We start from the raw sequence: 22,611 nt of genomic DNA, 5'->3' as shown, positions 1-22,611 counted from the left end.
TTTTAGCTGCTTTGTTTTTCATGTTTCCGTAAAAAGAGGTTGTCACAGTTGTCTTGAGACAACGTTAAATGCAAGAGCGACATATTTTTTGTCTGGGAGCTGATTATTTATTTTCCACAAAAATACTGACAGTTTGAGGTCCACACAGCAGGATTTGCCTAACGGTGTGTTGATGTAACACCTCCCCATCCAGAATGACAGCAGCCACTCTAAAAACCTTCCTTAATACATTCTATACTATATTCTATGTTCTCAAAAAATTTTGTGATGCCGTGTTTTTATTTATTTATTGTTATATTTATTTCTTATTAGAATGAACATATCATTGCACTTGATATGTGTATGTGTTGTCCTCTATGTTGTCCTCTATGTATATGTTGTTCTCTGTGTTCACACCATGGTTCAGGAGAAACGCTATTTCACTCCCATGTATGTCCTAGACATTGTGGGAATGGCAATAAAGTTGACTTTGACATGGAACAAATTAACCCCAGTGTGTGAAGGTTGGATGGTTTTATAAAGGGGAACATGTGTAGCATAAGCAGCCCAGATAGGTGTCACTTGCCTTCCTCCACAGGTACCAGAATATCCAAAGGACCATGGCAACAGAGGATGAATCCAACGGACGGCGGAGTGAGCGAATCAACAGTACCGATGCCGAGATGGACTCTCCTCCACCAGCCGGTGGTACATTACCACCATCTCACCTCATGTGCATAACAGCACACAGCCCCCCCCTCAAGTGTACCAAAAGTTGCAGGAGTTAGCAGAAGTTAACACACATTAGCTGCCAACAGAATTCAGTCAGACACAAAACCCAAACGTGATTGTGGCAAATGGTGAGATGCACATTTATGGAGCTTTTAGGGGAACAGGAGAGAAGCAGGTATGAGGTTTTAGAAACTAAGTATTAGTGGCTGATTGACATCGGACACATGACGTATGGGGTGATGGTCTTACTGCTCGATTTCAGCATAGCAGCTAAAAACAGCGGCTGAGCAAAAATATATGTTTTGTGTGCTGTGCTTTTTGAGGAGCAGAATTAAATCTCCTTGTTAAGGAAATGAAATTTTAGCATTAACAGTCAAAAAGGTTTTATGTGGCCCATTGCCCAAAGTAGAATAGAGCTAGAATTTTTGTGATGATGTTCAACGATTCTAATTGTTCCTTCAACTCATTGCTTGTAGAGCTTAGAAGAGAGAGTCCATCATCCCCCATCAACAGCCAGAAGATGGGCTTGTTGCTGCAGTGCCCAGCAGTCAAGTTCATTGCGCATCCAGAGTTTTTCACTGTTCTTCATGCCAACTATGTGAGTATATGTACATAGCACGTCAAGCAGACATAGAAAAGTGACAAAATACAGATTGAATCTTCTAGGCTTTCAGTTCTGCAAGCTTCCCCATCAGGATGGAATACAAAATGTCTCTGTAAGAAGTTCACTGGGCCAGTCATCTGTAACAGCTGCCCACCTCAGCAGCATCTTCTCACCTTGGTAGACTGCTGTTTCAATAGCTTTCTCACACCCCCTAGTGGTAAGAAGGCCCTTGAATCCACTGCCTCCAGACCCTGATTCAGTTGTCCAGACCAGAGCAGATGGTTGTGTGGGGGACTGAGGAAACCTGCTTTGTGTGCTATAATCTTAAATCCATGGATACAAAGCATCCTCTTATGGCATCAGTTTCCACTCAATTTATCTGTAAGCAGTATATGCTGTCTGCTTTCATGGACACTAGTATAAAAATTCAACCTTTATTTGTTACTTTTCTCCAAAATCAGTTATAGTACTTACAGTGATTTGCCCATTTATATGGCACGGTCATTTTTACTGACTCAACTCAGGATTGCTGAAGGGTACTACAGTAGGAGGTGGGATTCAAACCTTGGCCTTTCACTACTACCTGCTGTCGTGTTTATCCAAATTTCTCAAAGGTACAAAAGCAGAGCACCATCAGGTGGCTTGAAACAATACAATGTTTTCCTTCAACCACCCAGCTAACAGCTAACCTATTGTCCTCACCATCTGCAACAGGGTGCCTACCGCATGTTCACCAACAGCACGTGCCTAAAGCACATGATCCTGAAGATCCGGCGGGACGCGCGCAACTTTGAGCGCTACCAGCACAACCGTGACCTGGTCGCCTTCCTCAATAAGTTTGCCGACACGCAGCTGGAGCTGCCGCGCGGCTGGGAGATCAAGAGCGACCAGCAGGGCAAGGTAGCCGTCCTTCTCTGTCAAGAACCTGGGATTGGGGGACGGGAGAGTCGAGGAGTGATGCAGTAGCTCGTGTTCATTTTTTAGCATGCTTTTTAAAGAGTGGAATTTAGGTGGACCCAGTGAAAGACAAATGCCAAGCGTAGCAGTTTAGGAGCTATGAGTTGAGCCTTAATCCAAACTTGTGCGGTGTACAGCTGTTGTGCAAAATGTTTTCTACTGGGTTTTGTTGTAATATAAACAGCACGGGGGGCCCAAATCAACGTGTGGCAAAGAAAGAAGAGACAGTTGTGTAGGGGTTAGCATAGGCAAATGACCTTGTATCATAACATACACACACACACACACACACACACACACACACATTTTCAGAACCGCTTGTCCCATACGGGGTCACGGGGAACCGGAGCCAACCCGGTAACACAGGGCGTAAGGCCGGAGGGGGAGGGGACACACCCAGGACGGGACGCCAGTCCGTCGCAAGGCACCCCAAGCGGGACTCGAACCCTAGACCCACCGGAGAGCAGGACTGTGGTCCAACCCACTGCGCCACCGCACCCCCCAGTTCATAACATACATTAGATAGTAAATAAAGTGGGTGTAAGCATTCCAAAAAACCGATACTGTTTATTAGTTAAGCTGACACTTTTTCTAAAGTGGCTTATATCCAGCTAATAATTATTATTTATATATTACAAAATAGTGTGTGAGTGACAGAGAGAGTGTGTTTCACTGATGTATGGATGAGCAACCCAGTGTAAGTAGTGTATCTAGCAGTGTGAGTCACCACGGTGAATAAGGTGTGTGGGTTGATAACACTACATAGAGTTCGTTGGAAGTTGCTTTGGGGGAAAGTGTCTGTTAAATATGTAACTGTAAAATTGGCTACAGGTACTAGAGTAAGTCAGGACAAGTATCTTGATCAAGGGTACTCCAGCAGGAGGTGGGAAGCTAACGTGATTCAAACATGGGTCTTTTCATACACATCTAACTCTGCAGCACCTAGGTTAAAACAATGCAGATGTATCATCAAATCCTTTCCCACTTGAATTACAATGTGGCTGGGTGTGTCAGGTCTCGGCTTGGCCAGACAAGCTTCTGTATCTTTTCCAGTTCTTTTTCGTGGACCACAACAGCCGGGCGACGACCTTCATTGACCCCAGGATCCCACTTCAGAATGGACGGCTGCCCAACCACCTCACCCACAGGCAGCACCTACAGCGCCTGCGCAGCTACAGTGCTGGGGAGGTGAGCAGAGCAGCTCTCGCTGAACCCCAGTAGCTGACATTGGACTGCACTTTATACTTCAAGTGGCAGCCTGTGGTTACTTGGCAAACGATGATAATGTATACTTCACACACAATTTAGCCTTAAATGCTTCCCATTGCCTTTGCCATCCTGTGTGCTTTGGAGTTTGTATACACAATGCCTTTCAATGCTGGAACCACCCAGCCTGAAGGGAGGTGGGGAGAAGCAGTAGAAAGCACCAGGAGACTTTGAGCCCTCACATTTGGCTGCCCACCCCCACCCCCCCAAGTCTGAATATTTGCCCCAACTATGGTTTCCAGGCCTCAGAGGTGTCCCGGAGTCGGGGAGCATCCCTGCTGGCAAGGCCTGGGAACAGCCTGGTGGCCGCCATCCGGAGCCAGCATCACCAGGACCCGATGCCACTGGGTGTGTCCAAGCTCCAGAGCAAGTCCCTCTTCGTGCTTTCTCTCTCTCTGTGTTCTCTGTCAGGGAGTTAGTCATTTAATAATTTTAATGTTTCTCCATCCCTCTTGTGTATGAATTTAAGCTGTACTGCACCATCTTACCTGCCTTTGCTCACCATCTATCATGGGGGGCGTTGCAGCCACGTCCCCCAAACGCACCCTCCTGCTGGGCTGCCTTCACCGCTCCATCTGTGCACTGCCCCGGCACACGGAATCCCCATGACCCAGGGGGGATGTGCGTGACTGCAGACCGAAACCTACAGGGATTGGCCTTCAAGGAGGGGGATCGTGTAATTACACTGACAGCTGAGTGTGGAATGGCCAGCCCACCGTAGGAGGCTTATCCCCCCCGGGCTTTGTGCTCATGGGGCAAGCTCTTCTCAGCAATCCCATTGCCCATCCCGCCAGACCAGCTCTAATTGTATGGGACAGAGCAGACAGAGGGCCTGCCTGTTCGCCAACAGGCTCAGCTGATGCACTGAAGGGCTCTTAACATCAAACTTCAGCTCCTGATTATGTATGAATTCACTGGAGTGAAGTCATATGTATTTGGGTGCAAATTCAGATGTAGGCAGTGCAGACATATAATTTACTATGTGAGCAGGATGACACTAAAGCTGTAGTTCTACTCGTCTGAGGAGGCCCATGTCTGCTGTAAAAACCACAGTTAACCCCACAACAGAAGAACACTGTGCTTGTTATCATTATTTCTTACTAAGTGCAATTTCAGTCACGTATGGTTTTTCAATGCCATTTTAAAGTAATGTCTGCACCACATTACGTATTACTGTAAGTCTGTACTGCTTTGGAGATGCTTGTGAGTTAAACTATGTTTTGTCTTTAGTTTTCGCACTGTTGCGGGTGCAGAATGCAAAGTTAAGTCAGTCTTGTCTTCCCACAGCGTACAATGACAAGATCGTAGCATTCCTTCGCCAGCCCCACATCTTTGACATGCTCCAGGAGCGACAGCCCAGTCTGGCCAGGAACCATGCGCTGAGGTATGAACTAGATTTGCCCATACCCTCACACCTCCCCGGGTATATATGAAGAGCCTCTGCACCATGATTGCACTTGAGCATGTCTGCTGGCTTAACTGGGGCAGCAGGTGGCATAGTGGTTAAAGGTGCTGTCATGCACTCAGATGCCCCAGGTTCAAAGTCTACCCCTTACTCCAGTACCCTTGAGCAATGTACTTACCCTGAATTGCTCCTGTAAAAACTGCCCAACCGTATAAGGGGCAAAATTGTCTTAAGTGGCTTTGAGAAAAGCATCAGCTCTTCAAGAAATTGGGTCATATATTGTTTTACCAACAGTGAAGGGAGCAAGATATGCAGTGCGGTTGTGCGTTTGTGAATCACAGAATCAACGAAGCGATGCAGTTTATATTCAGAGTATAACTCCACTATTCTGGAGTCTGATTTGCTTAGCAATTTTCACCGTGAATTCTACGCTGGCAGGAGAGGGGGCCTGATCCATTTAGGTCAAGTGCACGATGGTTTACGTTCTAGTGCTTTTTCAACAAGTGCTACATGTCAGAGATAAGACTCTGACAGATGGAGCTGCACAAAGGTGTAATTGCCCCAGACAAACCAATCTCATTCCGTGGGCCTTCAGAGAGAAGATCCACTACATCCGGACAGAAGGCACGCAAGGTGTCGAGAAGCTGTCGTGTGATGCGGACCTGGTCATCCTGTTAAGGTACGAGCATTCAAAGGGCCATCCTTATGCTGCTGCCACGGCTGCTGAATGACCCTGTGTGAAATAGCCCCACGGCTGGGTCAGCATGAGTGTATGGTGCTCGAGTGTGCAGGTGGAATCAGTAAAAAGAAAAAAAATTCTTACCACAGTATTGTTTAAGAGCAGGTCATCAGCAGCATTGTCCACCAAGGGCAGCCAAAGTGTGGCAAATTCCATTTTTCAGTCAGGCAGTGATACCAAACAAGAAATCTAATTTAGTTTTATGCGGTTGCACAGGCTAAGGCCAGCAGGTGACGTAGTGGTTAGAGATGGCATCTTGCACTTAAAGGACCCCGGTTTGAATTCTACCTCCTGCTGTAGTACCTTGAGCATGGTAGTTACCTTGTATTGAGACAATACAAATAAATGTACTATATAGTGTAAATGGATAAATACATAGTGTGATAGAATAAATAAATATTCAGTGCTGTAAAAGCACTATAGTTAATATTGATGTAGTACGGTTTTAATTCTGTGTCAGTGATAATTTTATTTCTAATCAACTACTATGATTTTTATATCCATTTCCGCAGCCTGTTCGAAGAGGATATCATGTCCTACATCCCGCCACATTCCTTCCATCCTGGGTATGGCTTTTCACCTCGCTGCTCACCTGGATCCTCCCCCCAAAACTCCCCAGGTGAGGTTCAGACAGTTGCGACCAGAGTCCCTACACCCATAACAAACACGTTTCATCAGCAGTTAGAGGGAGTTTAACAGTCCTTTCTTCCTGGAAATGTCCCTCTGGGGCTCCCATCCTCTCCCACCACCTCCTCCGGTGGAACAAATTCCCAGAAATTAATTTTTTGCCACTGTGGCTGTGTGGGTCACATTGGATCACAGTGCCTTTACAGTATGAAAAGTCAATGCAAATGTGAGGAGCAGACTTTAAAATAGCCCCTGTGTGTGTGTTCACCCTCCCATCGTGGCAGCCACAGCAGTGGTAGTACGTCCTGTACATGTTGTCTTTTTAAAACATAGCTTTACCCCATGCTGCTTTCTGGATTATTTTTAAAGGGATCAAAAGAAATTAAATGCTTCCAACATTTAATCCATTTTCATAACAATAAAAAAAACAAAAAAAATGTAGAATTGGAATAATAAAAAGCAAAGATGAGATTTATATTTATTTGTTGCTATAATTATTGAATAAATAATAAATGAATAAATGTAAATAATATTTGCATCTGTTTGTACTGAGTTGTATGTTACTTTAGAGAAAAGCATGTGCCTAATGCATAAAGGTAATGTAACAGATATGAATATTTACTTCTATTTTATAGTACTAAAATTAGGACAAATTGCAAGTGCTTGGAATACAGCCATTCTAGACCTTTATTACAAAGGAATTAGGCTTTTACTCTGTCATAGCTTTTTATACTGACATTGACAACCTCCAAAATGTTACATTGAAGCTGCATGGCGTTTGAGAGGTTGCAGTTTTGTAGAGAACAGTGAAAAACCGCAAAAGAGATCTGATGAAATTTTATGATTAAATATGAAAGAGTAAGCAAAAGAGCTAAAAATGTTGCCCCAGCAGGGGACTGGTAATTGCTCCATATTATTTTCTTTCAGGATCAGTTTGACCTAAAAACAGCGTGCGCATGCTGTCCTGCTTATTTCTGCCTATTCGACAGAGGTTAATGGGTTTGGGTTTCATTGCTGCTCCTGCTGCTGCACATCTGTCAGCCACTCCCACAATGCTTTGGGGTGTGGCGGTTGTGGCTTACATTCAGCCGTGTCCGTCCACGCCCCTGGAAGCGAGCCACGTTGAATTTGACAGGGGGCCGGGCCTCCCGCGTCTTGGAAACCATAACGATGCCCGTGCGCTTGTCTTGGCAGGCCTACAGAGAGCGCGGGCTCCCGCCCCCTACCGCCGGGACTTTGAGGCCAAGCTACGAAACTTCTACAGGAAGCTGGAGGCCAAGGGCTATGGACAGGGGCCAGGGAAGATCAAGTAAGTGTGGGCCACAGATGTTGTGGGAGAAGAAGCCAGCCAGTAAACCTGCATGGTCTGTCTGCAAATGAGTCATATTAAAATAACTTTTATTGTTTTAATTCATGTCTTGCTTTTTGGCTCATGGCACCTGGAGAAGCTGGCTGCAGCTTTGCAGATTAACCCTACGTTTGGGAGCTTTCCATTCAAGCAAATTAGATGTTTCTCATTAAGATCATGCCGGATGCGGACGTCGGCATGGTGGCACAGCGGGTAACACGAGAGCTGTGGAATGTTGGTTTAAATCTGGCTCAGCCTATGCGGAATTTGCATGTTCTTCTAGGGGGTTTGTGTGGGTTTCCTCTGGACTCTCTGGTTTCCTTCATCAGTCCAAATGCATGTCTTTCAGGTGGATCGGTGACTCTGAGTTGCCCTTCGTCTATGAATGAGTGTATGTGATTGCCCTGCAATGGACTGGCCTCCAGTTGAGGCTGTAACCTACCCCATACCTTATGTTTCCAGAATAGTCTCCAGAGCTTTACTGACAAGCTGTTGAGATAATGAATGGATGGATGGATGCATCCTGAAGTTAAGCAGCAGCCTGGTCTCCATCAACTGTTACTTTGGCCCTGTGCAGCTATCGTTCATTGTGCTCTGACACATGTGTGCCGCAGGCTGCTCGTGAGAAGAGACCACCTGCTGGAGGGCACCTTCAATCAGGTGATGGCCTACTCCCGCAAGGAGCTGCAAAGGAACAAGCTCTATGTCACGTTCGTGGGAGAGGAAGGGTATGATCCCGCTCCAGTCTTCAGATCTCAAAACACCACACTGACAAAAGTTAATTTGACTGAGGCATACTCAAAGAGCAAAGCTATCACTTATTCTTTTTACTCCATAATTTGCAAGTTAATATAATATTGGGACAACGGTATGAGAACCAGGGCATTGAGAGCAGCATCCATGAGCAACTAACCAGCATTGACCTCCTCTTTTCCTTTAGTCTAGAGTTAAGATATTTAAAGAAGTAGAGAATGTGCAGAAATTAATAAAAAGAGGCATCAGAAAACTGGTTAGTGATTCATTTCCATGCACCAGCTGACACACTAGCAGAGTGTTTCAGGTACCATATGTTGACTTTGACCATTCTGACCTTTCCAGTCTTGACTACAGTGGCCCCTCGCGGGAGTTCTTCTTCCTGCTCTCTCAGGAGTTGTTTAACCCCTACTACGGTCTCTTCGAGTACTCCGCCAACGACACGTACATGGTGCAGATCAGTCCTATGTCAGCCTTCGTAGAGAACCATCTGGAATGGTGAGGTCTTTTTGCAGTCGCTTCGTCACTCCTACCTGTGCTTGTTATTTGCTTCTTAGCTTTTATTTTATTTAGTGCACACCTTTGTCAAAGGTAACTTGAAATGTTAGGATTGTACACTAAGCTACTTATCCAAACGGCAGCAAAATATACCGTATCAATACAGGATAGATACCTTGATCAAGGGTACCGTGGTAGGAGCAGGCATTTGAACCCAGGTCTTTTGAGTGCATGGCTGTGGCTCTAACCACTAGCACACCTATTGCACATGTAAAACCATGATCGGCAGGTTCTGAACCTGATCCTTCCTCTTGCAAGACAGCACCTCTAACCACTACAGTTCCTCCAAGAAGTTCTGAATCATTCACTCTTTTTCACAAGCAGCTGGGCTGAAGTCCCAGCAAGCAGTGCAGACCCACACTGTTTGGAAGACATAAAATTCTGAGGGTGCGCTCGCTCTCCAAGCCGGAAAACATGTATTCTTTATCTACCTCTCCCCATGTCCGTATCCTTATTAGCAAAGTGGGCGCAGTCTCCTCCGTCCGTATCAGCAGACAGTGTAACTGCAAGGTGCCTTTCACCTCCTCAGTGTTTGATGCTCCCAGTTTTTTTTTTTTTTTTTGCAAAAGGACAGAGTATTCTGACTCTGTCCACAGCCCAGTGTCACACTTGTCCATTGTCACTCAGTTCACTGTGAAAGATACATTTTTTATTCTTCATTGTGAGAAGGTGGCTTATGCACATAATTCCATTTGACTCTGTGTGCTTCAAAAAGACACGTCAGTAAAATGCAGAACTAGATGAAGTATAATTATTAGTGTATTCATCTTCTACATTTTAGCTGTTTTGTTTATTCCTCTCCACAGTTTATACAGAATGTGTTCTGTAATGTATTATAAAACTGAACAAAATTTAGTGGTTTGCACTTTCACCTGAAATGAATCAGATTAACATAGTTAACCACTAACCTACTGTTTAATCACATAAAATATCACACACACACACACACACACATTTTCAGAACCGCTTGTCCCTTACGGGGTCACGGGGAACCGGAGCCTACCCGGCAACACAGGGCGTAAGGCCAGAGGGGGAAGGGGACGCACCCAGGACGGGACGCCAGTCCGTCACAAGGCACCCCAAGCGGGATTCGAACCCCAGACCCACCGGAGAGTAGGACTGCGGTCCAACCCACTGCGCCACCGCACCCCCCGCACATAAAATATCAGTCCTTTTAAAATTATATTTGTCTACCACAGTAGCATTGGTATTTTATTAACATTAAAAACAACTTTTTTGAATTAAAAACTCTCTGTTTACATGTTGCAATTGAATGGTTGCATATTATTTCCATATAAATATTGATATTGAATTGAACTGAAACTGAATATGTACAGTAACTAAGAGCACAACATCTGATACAAATGTAGAACTTGTATCCAGATTTCGTATTGTGGCAATGAGTATTTCAACCAGGTTGCAATTTGTTTCCGTGGTAAACTGCAGTACTATTTAAGTTCATTCTGCTGAATATCTATGAAGAATATACAAACTGTTTGGAGAAGCATAAAATGAATAAAATGCAGAATTTTTCCATCAGAACATAACCTGCAGCAGTAACATGTTTTGCTTGTATATTAAGTGTATGTAGTGATAGTAAGAGATTCAAACCAGTTGACCTTCCTCCAGTGATCAGGAGTAAAAAAAGTTCACCACAATAAAAATTCTTTAGTGACGTGAAATGGTAACCATAGATCCATAGAGGGCCTGCCTCGGACAGCTGGGAACCGAGCAGCGAGGTTAAAGCCAAGGGCTTCGCCGCTCTCTTGCTAATTAGAGGGCTCCACCATGAAAGCAAATGAGAATGATCCCAGCTAATCTTGTTGTTTTTACAGCTCCGGGAATTGATGTCCGCTGTTACAACCAGTGTTTTTCAGCTGCCGGGAACTTTTTTCTCTCCTTTGAATAGTTTTTATGCAAGAATACAAAACCACATACAGCGAATTGCTTTTTTTATTTCACAAAAGCCTCTCCATTCAATCACAATGTGAAAAACAAAAGCATCAGCAGTGATTTCTGAAGAATTCTCTATATTGAAAGCAGGGTCTAATTTACTTGGAGGGGGGAGTGTTCTGGTATGGTGGGAGGCAGTGGTGGAGAGTGATTGAGAAGCTGCGCATGTGAACGGAAGTACTTGGGTTCACTTCCCAAGGGGCTCGTTTCTGTTTGACCCTTGATAGGAATGTATAAATATAAAAAAAAGTGGCCTGAGCTGTGGCTGTTTAAAGAGAGGACGTTTATGTGGACACATGGAAGAGGCAGTGAATGGGGAAGCTCAGGTGAGCGCCATCTGGAGCACAGGGTTCAGCTAGGATCTGTCTTCTGTACGTTTTTCCCGGTTGTTGTCATTATTCCCGCGCTTACTGAGCCTGTGTGAGTGTACACCATAACAACACGGGTGCCCTCTGAAAGGATGCCAGGAGTCCAGCTTGTTCACTTATCTGACGCTCATTAGCTCAGCAAGTTAATCATATCCCTTTGCTGGGAAGTTATGCAGATGGCACCTGCTGAGGACACGGGTTCCTTTTCCTTCTGTGGTGAGGCTAAACCTGTTACATCAGTGTGGAGTTTTAGCCGTGGAGGGAGATCTGTGAGAAGGCCAACTCTCCCTGAACCATGGCAGCGCACCGCCTCTGCTCTGCATTGACCTGTGAGGAGGTAGATGAGGAATCTGAGGAAATGAGAGGGGCCGTCACCTTTACCAGCGCTTCCCTGCAAGTTTTTAAGAAGAACATGTAACGACTTGCATGTCGTATCGCTTCTTACTCTTGACATGTGCTACACAGCAAATACCTGGGCAGGTCTTCAGACAAACCGTATAGAGTCCCAAGGTCTAGACTCAATTGGTTTCAGACTTATTTTATTCCTCAATCAATCATTCTTCTCTACCAAGACAGCAGATCACTCAGGCGTAGTTATAGTCCTGTGTGCAACAGCGATTGTGCAGGACAGGACAGGAGGTGAAATAGTTGTGCCGCATTCTTTGTGCAAAAGTCACGGTGTGCAAAATTCCTGCCAGTACAGTATGCATATCGTGATGTCTTGTGTTAATGTGTATGTTCATTAGGAAAGCACTGTGCTTTATCTGTTTATTAATCTTCTTATTTATTGTCTCTGTTGCATCTTTCTGTGTTTGCCCTTGACATGTCATATATCGTTGCCCTTGAAGAAGAGCTGCTCTGATGCAGAATAAATTTCAGAGAAATATGACAAAGTTCAGTCATTTTGTATCTCATCCAAGAAAAGTGCTGAGGCTTTGTTTTTTGGTAGAGCCGCGAGTGAGCTGCTGTGTCCCTGCGATCTCCGATCTCTTCCAGGTTTCGCTTCAGCGGTCGCATCCTGGGCCTGGCACTGATCCACCAGTATCTGCTGGACGCCTTCTTCACCCGGCCCTTCTATAAGGCTCTCCTGAGGCTGTGAGTGAGCTCACCGCTCAGAGCGCTCCCCAATGGGAATTCCTAGCGAGTGCAGAAGGCACATTGGCTGAGCATGACTATTGGAAGAGGCTTGTTGGAATTGACTTAGTGGAATTGCCCAGCACTGACAGTAATGAAAAAGGAACCTGTGTTTGCATCTCATTTGTTAATGGCATGACATGAGCTTCAAAATTTAACCACAATGTCAATAATTTGTGCACTTTATATAGTATTGTACATGTTAAATTGCACATTCCCTGCTAAAAAGGTTTAGCTGAAGAGCCCTGCCTTTTATTGCTGAACTTGATTCATAAAAACTTTTTCAAAGATTTTTCTTTACTTAACGGCTTGTTTAATGATCAAATAACATGTCTGAGTTTCAGCTGTAAGAATTATAAGTAAGTTTGAATTAAAGGAAGCTTACAGGAAAGGAACATATTGCAGGCCGACTGACCTGAGCGATCTGGAGTATCTGGATGAGGAGTTCCACCAGAGCTTGCAGTGGATGAAGGACAATGACATCACTGACATTCTGGATTTGACTTTCACTGTGAATGAAGAAGTCTTCGGTCAGGTATGATGTCGGAATTACATTACATTCCGTTTCTGCAGGTTTCTCTTCCCCGCAATTCAGAAGATCCCAAAGAAATAAAAATCCACCAAATGATATGTCAACCATGTATCTGTTCCTCAGTGTGGGAGTGCATATGCTAAAAGCGAACATTTACACTGCATTGATTACCCTTGCAAGATGTATTACACTAAATATAACTGGGAGGATTGTTATAATCAGACAGTTCACATGGGAAAGAAACGGTCAATTGACATCACGGTACTGAGCCTTCATCCAATTCCTGTGGCAGGTCACAGAGAGGGAGCTGAAGTCAGGTGGGGCCAACATCCAGGTGACGGAGAAAAACAAGAAGGAGTACATGGAGCGGTTGGTGAAGTGGAGGGTAGAACGAGGAGTGGTACAGCAGACTGAAGCGCTTGTGCGAGGCTTCTACGAGGTACTGAAGAGCACATTGTCCTTTTCCATTGTTCATCACTTTTTTCTGGTTTTGATTTTATTGATATAAATGGTTGCTGTGCCATCGCTCTCCAACCAGTTCCTTCTTCATGGTTTAGGTGGTGGACTCCAGATTGGTGTCAGTGTTCGATGCCAGGGAGCTGGAGCTTGTCATTGCTGGAACAGCAGAGATTGACCTGAATGACTGGAGGAATAACACAGAGTACAGAGGAGGTGGGAAGAGCACAGAAACAGATTCTCTGGATCAAATCCGAGAGATCAAAATAATCTTCTAGTGAGCACAGTGCTCTAACCACTACATCCTAGTAAATCTGCAGCTGCCTAGCATGTTGCTGAATGTGATGGGAGCACTTTTGTATCTCACAATCTATCAGTGTGGCTGGAAGACATATCACAATGATAAGGTTGCGAAAAAATCTTAATCTCTCTATGATGTATGATCACAAAGGAACTAAGAATCATTATTTTCTCATTTAAAAGTGTCAGTTTAATTACATTTGCATCACCATGTTTGTCCTCTTATTAACCTGTGCATGCCAGTAGCATGCCTGAGGTAATAAAGACAATTATATTTATTTTCCTAACTGAAAAGGCATCTGTAGTCCCACCATGTTTCCCCCAAAAAGTATATAAAAACAGACATGTTTTTAAATCATTAGCTACCCAATAGCTATTTGCAAGGTCTCATCTGATTTTTGTTAAAGTCTAATGGACCGGCTCGTTTGAAATAATTGCACAATTGTAATGGTTTAACCCCTGTCCCAAAACCTTAAGCTGCAGATCATCGAGCCTCTAGCAGAAATTTCATGCCTTTTCTCCACTGCCCCGAAAAACAAACCCCAATTTGTCTAAATGAAAAAAAGTATTTAAACTGCTAACCATGCATGGATATTTTCAGTTTGCTTCTAGCAATGGTTCTTAGAATTAATGTTTTTATGGTTATATTTTTAGTGTTTTAAACTTTTCAATGCTTCCTTTGTTCAGAATATCTGAATAATTATGAGGCAGAGCAACAGAGTTGTTCTAAAATACTGAACCATGACCTTACTGTTTTCAGGAAAGGTAAGTAATGGTTATAGTCACATATGGGAAAAGAGCGCTAATGGATAGGCCGATAAGCGCACCTTATGCACACCTTGACTGGGATGCCTAATGACACCCTGTTCTGGGTTTTATTGTGTCACTCCAGGGTATCATGATGGGCACATCGTGATCCGCTGGTTCTGGGGTGCAGTCGAGCGTTTCAACAATGAGCAGAGGCTGCGGCTTCTGCAATTCGTCACGGGCACCTCCAGCGTGCCGTATGAGGGCTTTGCCGCGCTGCGAGGGAGCAACGGTCTGCGCAGGTTCTGCATCGAGAAGTGGGGCAAGATTTCTTCCCTGCCCAGGTGAGGGTCGGCAGCACCGCTGCCATGGGCTCAATGGGGGGCATAGACTAAAGCAGGGCTGCTAAAATGGAATTAAGAGCAGGAGATATTAGGCCATATTCTTTGGGTCAATATGTTTTTTAAAAACATACCAGGAAACTCACAAGTTGTGAGTTGTTCCATATGTATACATACACTGAGTACTGAAAGGGGCATACACCACACATTCATTTGTATTGGGCACTGTATATGTAGTGGTTGGGCTGTCTGTGCAGGCATCTCAGATGTGCTCTACAGCAAACTACCTCCGTGTGTTGCAGGCCTCTGAAGTCCTCCAAATGGATGGGTTAGGCATGTGAAGATGTCATTAAGCGCTAGTCCCTGCTCGGGTCAGCCATGTGACCGGCTTAATCTGGTCGGCAGGCTTTGCCTCAACTCCGGAGCTTTATAGCTGCAAGAAAGGCTATGTGCATGGCAATTTAGCACCGATGTCTGCAGTGTTTGAATATGTTTGAAGCAAGATTGTAATCAGTGCTACTGTAAGGTGTCTTTTAATTACACAGATTGGATATAATGGGGTGAATAAATAAAGGAAAACATACTGTCTGAAACCGCTTGTCCTGAGCGGGGTTGCAGCGAACCGGAGCCTAACCTGGCAACACAAGGCGTAATGCTGGAGGGGGAGGGGACACACCCAGGACAGGATGCCAGGCCATCGGAGAGGAAAACAATTTTGCATAACTTTTGAAAATGCAATTTGAGAATGATTCAATTCAAACTTGTACTGCACATTTTTTCTGCTTAGTGTTTAATTTTTCTCTACTGTACAGTTAAATGTGATTAGCCAAAGTAAAACTGTAAAAACACTTTTGGATGGTCACTGTGTTGGAACAGCAGTAGTTGCAGTGTGTGAGTGAGAGAGAGAGTGTGTTACAATGATGTACGGATGTGACCCATCCTAAGTAGTGTATCTAGCAGTGTAAGTCACCTTGGTGAATAAGGTGTGCGGGCTCATAATACTACATAGTATCCATTCGCAGACGCTTTGGAGAAAAGTGTCTGCTACGTAAATGTGTGTGTCCCAAACTGAGTATTCCTTTATTATGGTTGTGAGCATTATTTTATTTACACTAGATGTTTTTGGTAAGTTTAGCATTGTCCAGTTTTGGGTATGCTATGACTTTTAGGTGGTTTTGATGAGTGTTTAAGTGTGCTTTCACTGTTTTTCCCCCTTTAAACTTATTTTTATTATGCAAACTGGTATAATGTGGTTTAACATTTAAAAAAAAAAAAAAAAAAAAAACACACACAAATATGGCATTACAGCAGAACTGACTTTACTATCAGATTTTGGAGGAACAACTGAGTCTATTATGGTCCTCAAACAGAAGTCCAGTTCTTCTCCAGAGGGTTCATAGGAATATGCCAACTTAGTCAACATGTGTTTTGTGGACTTGGAAAAGCTGCGTAAAACCATATCCCTCAACATGTGCTAGAAGAGGTACTGTAGGAATTTGGGGTACCATACTGCCCGATCCCTGTATTACATTATGTTAATTCATTTAGCTGTCGCGTTTCTCCAAAGCAGCTTACAATGTTAATTACAAATATTTATACAGTTGGGTAATTTAACTGGACCAATTTAGGGTAAGTACCGTGCCAGAGGTGAGATTCAAACCTAGAGTCCAAAGGCGGCAGCTCTGATCACGACACTACCAGCTGTATGAGTCCAGTGTGAGCTGAGTCCACATTCTCAACATTGAGTCCATTGGGTTTAGGTATCAGAATCCCCCAAGGCCATGTTTTGTCTCACTCTTGTTTGTAGTTGTTATTGACAGAATATCAAGAGATGGCTGAAGTTTGGAGGGTGTTTGGTTAAGAGGAACTAAATGTGGCATTTGTTAGTTTTGCTGATTATGTTGTTCTCTTAGCCTTATCTCAATGGGACCTTAAGCACACTGATGGTTTCACTGCTGAATATAATCAGCTGGTATGAAAATCACTGCCTCCTAATCCAAAGTCACCTCCCGCTTGTTGAAAAGAGTAGGTTGCTCTCTTCTGGTGAAGGGGGAACAGCTGCTCCTCTGAATTGAGAGAAACCAGCTGAGGTGGTCCAGGGATGTTAAACACCTGCTGGCTGGCTTCCACTGGAGTTATACCAGGCACGTCCCACTGGGAGAAGGCATGTTGGAGAGATTATATCTCTTGGCTCCCCTGGGAATGCTTGTGTATTCCCTGAGAGCAGCTGGAGGCTGTGGCTGGGGAAAAAAAAGCTTTGTGTTTACCTGCTCCCACTGCTACCTTCACCAGGACAAGCATATAGAAACTGAACTGAGGGATTTGTTTTTCAGTTAATAAATGTAAATGTTTTTTTCACTGTATGTGCTTTTTTTTTCCTATGGCAAAATTTTTCATCTTTACATTCAGTTTTTTAAAGATGCACTAGGGTGCAACAGTTTGGAATCACTCAGCTGTATCAGTTCTTTCAAAAACAAACTTTTTATCGAGGTACCATTAAAGTGATTTAAATATATAGTCAAAACATTACTAATGTTCCAGTGGGTATTACTGCTTGAGAAGACAGATGTATTAAGGTGAATGTCTGGGTGAATCAAAACTTTTGAATGCTGGTGTACATTTTCATACTGCTGTCAGACTTAATGCAACCTCAATATATTATGTGAGGCCATTCTTAGTTCTAAATTAATTTCCTTATGTATGGCAATCCACATGGCATGAAATCTCACATTTTATTAATTTAAGACGCTTTTCTCCAACGCAGCATACATCCGAGAGGAAAGAGTGCCTTAAATCAACAAGGGGAGAGATTTGGATACAGACATGTGATTTGTTAGCTTTTTGGATTGTGGAATCTCATTTTTCAATGACTGTCAACAAAAACAAACAATAAGCATTTGCCTACTGAAGATGTTTGCTGCTGTGCCAGTGGACTAGTAGTCTGTGACAGCAAAGTGAGAAACGAGCAAGACCAAACTGTTCTGACTTTAAACCAGGAGTTATGCATGCTACAAATACACACTATATACACAATACAAACACCTGTGAAACTACCAAGCCTGCACATGACACTCTCAAACTGCACACCAGCATGCTTTGGGGTGGCTGTAAAAGGCACATCGCACACAAAAATCATAATACAGGAACAAAAGAATCAGAGTTCACTCAACACATTCCACTCTGTCAATGTCATTTCATGCAGCATTTCAGTCATAGCCAGATGTCAAATATGTTGGCATTCACTCCATGTTTGAAGCAAGTAACTATTTTCATGGGTTTCTTTTATCAGGTTCCAATAAAATGAGTAGAGTGTCGCTATTAGGGAATCACTTCAGTCTGAATGGCCAGGCACCCTGCTTATACTGCCTCTGAATATGCTGATCTAATTTCCTCATTCAAATATGTTGCAGGGCACATACCTGCTTTAACCGTCTGGACCTCCCTGCGTACCCCTCCTACACAATGCTGTATGAGAAGTTGCTCATCGCTGTGGAAGAAACCAGCACCTTTGGCCTAGAATGAAAATTTCTCACTGCGTACACGGGGAATAAAAATTCTTCCTTTTTTCCTAAAAGTAATGCGACTTTCAATGGAAATTATGCCTTTTTTTCTTTTATACTTTTTTTTTTTTTTTTGAAACATCATTCAGCAAATAAGAGGAGAAATGTCTGCATGTGAGTTCACCTAGTGTGATGTATTTTCTGTGGGAGCTTCAGCAAACCAAGATGTATGCATTGTCAACAGCAAATGAATGCCAGGTTCTAGCCTGTTCAGCACCCTGATGTGATACCATTGGCCCCAAATGTCCATATACTACAGAGTGGACCATTTTACTCTCGAGCCAATGTGATGACACCACATCCACAGCCAGCCACCACATTGTCACAAACTCATGTCAATGGAGGCCCCTCTCTGTCCTTTGTCTGCGGGGTCCTCTCTCCTTAACCATACAAGAGCATTTCCTAAAGTTGCTGTGAAGAAATTTTCAGTGACTACAGACAAAACCAGGCTTAATTCTTGGTTTCTGAATTTTTGTAAATAATATCGATGGCTTTCTTTGTTAAATGATTGTAACATGGTTCATGTTTTTCAGCAGCTTTACATCACATACATATGGTCTACTGACAATGGAGCTACTTCAAGGCAACGTATGTAGCATTGGATCATGCAGTAATTGCACCCAGTGTCCTATAGCATACGTTTGGCGGGGAGGACACCCTGCAAGGCCTGCAAAGGCTTTGTAAGCGTTTTTCTGCAAAACACTGCCTTTTGGCCTACGGAGCATCCTGACCAACACTGCTCCTCTCCGCATTGCTGCAAATTCCAGAAATAGAAGCACTGTTTACTCTGCCAGGGGAAGAACTATGTGATTGTGTTTGTGTCTTTGCATATAATGCCAGTTTGCAGGTGGAGTCTGAGGTTTGTCAGGTGTTTGGAGTAACTTTGTGCAGTGGCCAGGTTAGAGATAAATCACCGTAAATTTCATTCATTTATTTCATTTACATGCATAAATATATTTACATAGCAAGAAAACAAACTTTTGCATTTGAAACAAATAAAAAACTAGAAGAAGGGTTTGAAAAACAGTACTTAGTTCTACTATTGAAAGTCTTTGTTGAGATTCTGGTCTTTGACTGTACATGTGAGAAGCTTCATCCATCATGTTTCAGTGGCACAACAAAATAGTCCCTCTTCATTCTGATACTGGTTTTTCTTTTTCTTTTTTTTTTTTTTTTTTTGCAAAGGGGCAGAGACCTGGAAATGATTTTAAACTGTACGTGTTTCACTTTCGGCTTTCCTACCACAAACAATGGTGTGGTACAGGAAACTTAAGCTACTGGCAATACATTCACTTATGTCTTATGGGCTTCTGTTTATGCGACATGTTTACATTTATACTGTCTTACAGTTACAAATATCGCTGAAGAAAGTGAAACAGTGCAAAATTAACAAAAAGAACAAATAAACATATTTAAGCAATCCTTTGCATGGGAAGTTGTACAAAAAAAAGTGCTAAATAAGCAATCCCCTTTCCTGTTTATTAATAAACACAAAAATGATTACTTTTTATAAACATATTTAATGTAACTGTAAATGTTTACATTTTTCCTATTTTCTATAACTTTTTGATGTTAAAGGTAATGTAATAAGGTTTCTTATTTTTAAAAACATTCAAAACAAAATAATTTGAACCTTTGATTTTGTAAAGTTTGCTTTGTTTTTTTATATAACTGTGTATTGTATATAGTGTAACTTTGGAAGGGAAGGATTGTGTTTATTTTTATCATTATAATGGGACAAGTTGTGGATCTTTGTGGAAATGCACGAGTAGAACTATTTTTGCCATTACTCCATAATCACTGTCTCAAGCATTCAAAAAAGAAAATATAAATATGTAAGTAATATCACACACAATATCTTAAGTCTAATAATACTGTAACTTGCATTAATCTGTTGCTTTCATGTTACATGTACTTGTGTGTATTGTTTCTTTCTGAAGGAACATTCACATTATGGCATACTGTGTTTTTTGGTTTCATGTGCAGGTGCATGGATTGGAGCTTACAATATGACTGTACTTTTCACATTACATGTATGGCTTTTTTTTACCTCTACTGAAGTGTTCCGCAGCAAAAGAACTACTGACATTGTTTCTGGTACAGTGGTAATTCAGCCTGGTCCTATAAAGCTAAATATTAAAGTCACTATACTCTGAAATTCCCTCACCTTCCGGGTTGGGATGTTTCAGTAATATCAGCGCATGCCCAAGCTCACGTAAAACCTAACTGTTTTTGTGTTTTAGACTTGTGTTTGAATGCCGTGTTATTGTTTCTGTTAAAATTAACTAATTTTTTAAGTCTTGCGTTTGCCTGTTTGTTCTCTGTGCTGTTGTGTACACATCATGACTGTACTGAATTTTTTTTTTTTTATTTGACTGGAATAAGGCACTAAGTTTAAGAGTAAAGGCACTCAAACTGCATCAGCTGAAAAAATGTTTACATATAACTAAAGACAAATTTTTTCTTTTATTTAAAGAATTATTAAAATCTTTTACTTAGATCGGTGTTTAAGGCCTGCAGCCTCTCCTCATTAACAGTTTATCAGTAATCTATGAATAAAACTGAAGTGCATTTATAGCTATGTAGTTATTGGATGACATTTTAATCAGTGTTTTTGTAAATGTATACACCAAGAATTCAAAATCATGACATCAAATATGCAATAATTTGTCAAGATATATCTCTGTGCTTAATAGAATGATTTTTTTAAATGTTTATTTTAATTGTTTTTTTTATATATGTACAAACCAAATTCTTTAGCTGTGTATATAGTATCTAAAAATAGAAATAATTTGTTTTGGTCATCAGTATCTGAATGAAACTTTATTTTGACAGAACTGAGGATTTCTTTCAAACGATACCCCGTTCAACATGAAAGTGAAGAAAAGAAACTCATGAAAATATAATGAAAGATTCTTCTGTTAAATAATTCTTTCCCAAGGGGCTTGGCTTTTGTCATCTTTTTGTCTTATTTTATACTCTGAGCTTTCTGCTAAAATGTCTAATTTTGTCAAAGATGTTTTCATATACAGGCTGATTTGCTTCAATGACAGGTCACTTAATTCTCAGGCTGTGCTTTCTATCTATGTAATAATCACTGTAGATGAATGTTAATAAATGATCACTTTGTAATGCACTGCTTCTTCATTCACTCTGTTGCTGAGCTAGATTTTGATCTTTATCACTATGTCAAGTGATGGTCTCTTTGAAAAAAAAATAATAATAATGAAAAGCCAAATAGCTACATTAGTTGCAGTAGATCCGATTCTTTAGTCCAAACCAACGAGTCCACAGTTACCACAAACAGTCATTGGAACACAGCGATAGGCCATTCCAGCGACTATCGTGACGACCACGACCTCGATTACTGTCGTGGCTATCGCAACTATCGCGATTGACTATCGTGCAACTGTTGCAGCCACTATCGCAACTATCACAATCGCAAACAAAACTGTCGCGACTATCGCGATCGCCGCGACAGTTGATAGTTTTTTTCAGTGCACAGGTAAGTAGAAGTAGAAAACAGTGTAAGTAAACAAAAGTAGACAGAAATAAATCCAAGGATTGGATTGGTTTTGTGCAAACCCTCATGGACAGCACGGTAGCATTTTTCCTTCATGTGATCCACCCTGAGCTGTACAGCCAATATGAAGACACATCCCGCACTTAAGTATCAGGACTCAGTGAGGATTGAGGATCATGTGCCATCCATCACTTTGCCATATTTCATCATAGGTCTTATAAATTACATTTAGAAGAGAAAGTAGTTACCTTATTTAGAATTACTGTCAGCTGCTCAGTGTAACGGGGGGTGGGGGTATTATGCAGTCTGCCAGTGGCGTTTTGTTGTAGTGCTGCTGAAATACGACATTGTAGGAGACATTGCCCTGATAAGAGCCCTCGGCCCTGGCTCCATGCAGCGTTATCCCTGCCTGTGGGACAGAAGATAAGACATTTGTAACTTGTCACGCGACTTCTCCCTAAAATGCTATATTTTTAAAGAATTTGCAATGTAATTGTGACAACCTTTACTGCTGAGTTTGAACAGTGTGAAAATTAGGTACAGTAAATGGTTTACCCAATGAGCTCACCAGCAACAGAGGGCAGAATGGGTACTTCTGCTCAGTGTAAAACAGAGTCTGTACATAATAAAATCATATTTTTAACTCTTTGAAAAAAACACTGCTGTAGGTCATTCTAGGCCAGAACTGAGCTCCCGAAATCACAGAAAATAATACATTTATGTTAACTA

At 42.4% G+C, this 22,611-nt stretch overlaps 1 protein-coding gene across 5 annotated transcripts in view; it reads left to right on the top strand.

Annotated features, from left to right (window-relative positions):
- LOC108935568 (E3 ubiquitin-protein ligase HECW1-like) overlaps positions 1–18,428 on the top strand; it is a 79,704-nt gene extending 61,276 nt beyond the window's left edge. For 4 of the 5 annotated variants that reach the window (XM_018754308.2, XM_018754304.2, XM_018754305.2 and 1 more), the window contains 17 exons: positions 578–687; positions 1,188–1,309; positions 2,030–2,215; positions 3,326–3,460; positions 3,781–3,886; positions 4,826–4,922; positions 5,539–5,622; positions 6,195–6,301; positions 7,504–7,618; positions 8,272–8,385; positions 8,756–8,908; positions 12,286–12,384; positions 12,829–12,958; positions 13,248–13,394; positions 13,513–13,627; positions 14,604–14,802; positions 18,210–18,428. In XM_018754308.2, coding sequence (XP_018609824.2) covers positions 578–687; positions 1,188–1,309; positions 2,030–2,215; positions 3,326–3,460; positions 3,781–3,886; positions 4,826–4,922; positions 5,539–5,622; positions 6,195–6,301; positions 7,504–7,618; positions 8,272–8,385; positions 8,756–8,908; positions 12,286–12,384; positions 12,829–12,958; positions 13,248–13,394; positions 13,513–13,627; positions 14,604–14,802; positions 18,210–18,321 — 2,131 coding nt within the window. In that variant the 3' untranslated portion in view covers positions 18,322–18,428. The remainder of the gene's footprint in view (positions 1–577; positions 688–1,187; positions 1,310–2,029; positions 2,216–3,325; positions 3,461–3,780; positions 3,887–4,825; positions 4,923–5,538; positions 5,623–6,194; positions 6,302–7,503; positions 7,619–8,271; positions 8,386–8,755; positions 8,909–12,285; positions 12,385–12,828; positions 12,959–13,247; positions 13,395–13,512; positions 13,628–14,603; positions 14,803–18,209) is intronic. The other variant, XM_018754306.2, reaches the window with a different exon arrangement.
- The last annotated feature ends 4,183 nt before the right edge of the window (positions 18,429–22,611 follow it).

This window comes from Scleropages formosus, chromosome 9, assembly GCF_900964775.1.
Source record: "Scleropages formosus chromosome 9, fSclFor1.1, whole genome shotgun sequence".
Lineage (NCBI taxonomy): Eukaryota > Metazoa > Chordata > Actinopteri > Osteoglossiformes > Osteoglossidae > Scleropages > Scleropages formosus.
The sequence above is the reverse complement of the archived record's forward strand: the minus strand, read 5'-3'. Positions and strand labels throughout refer to the sequence as shown.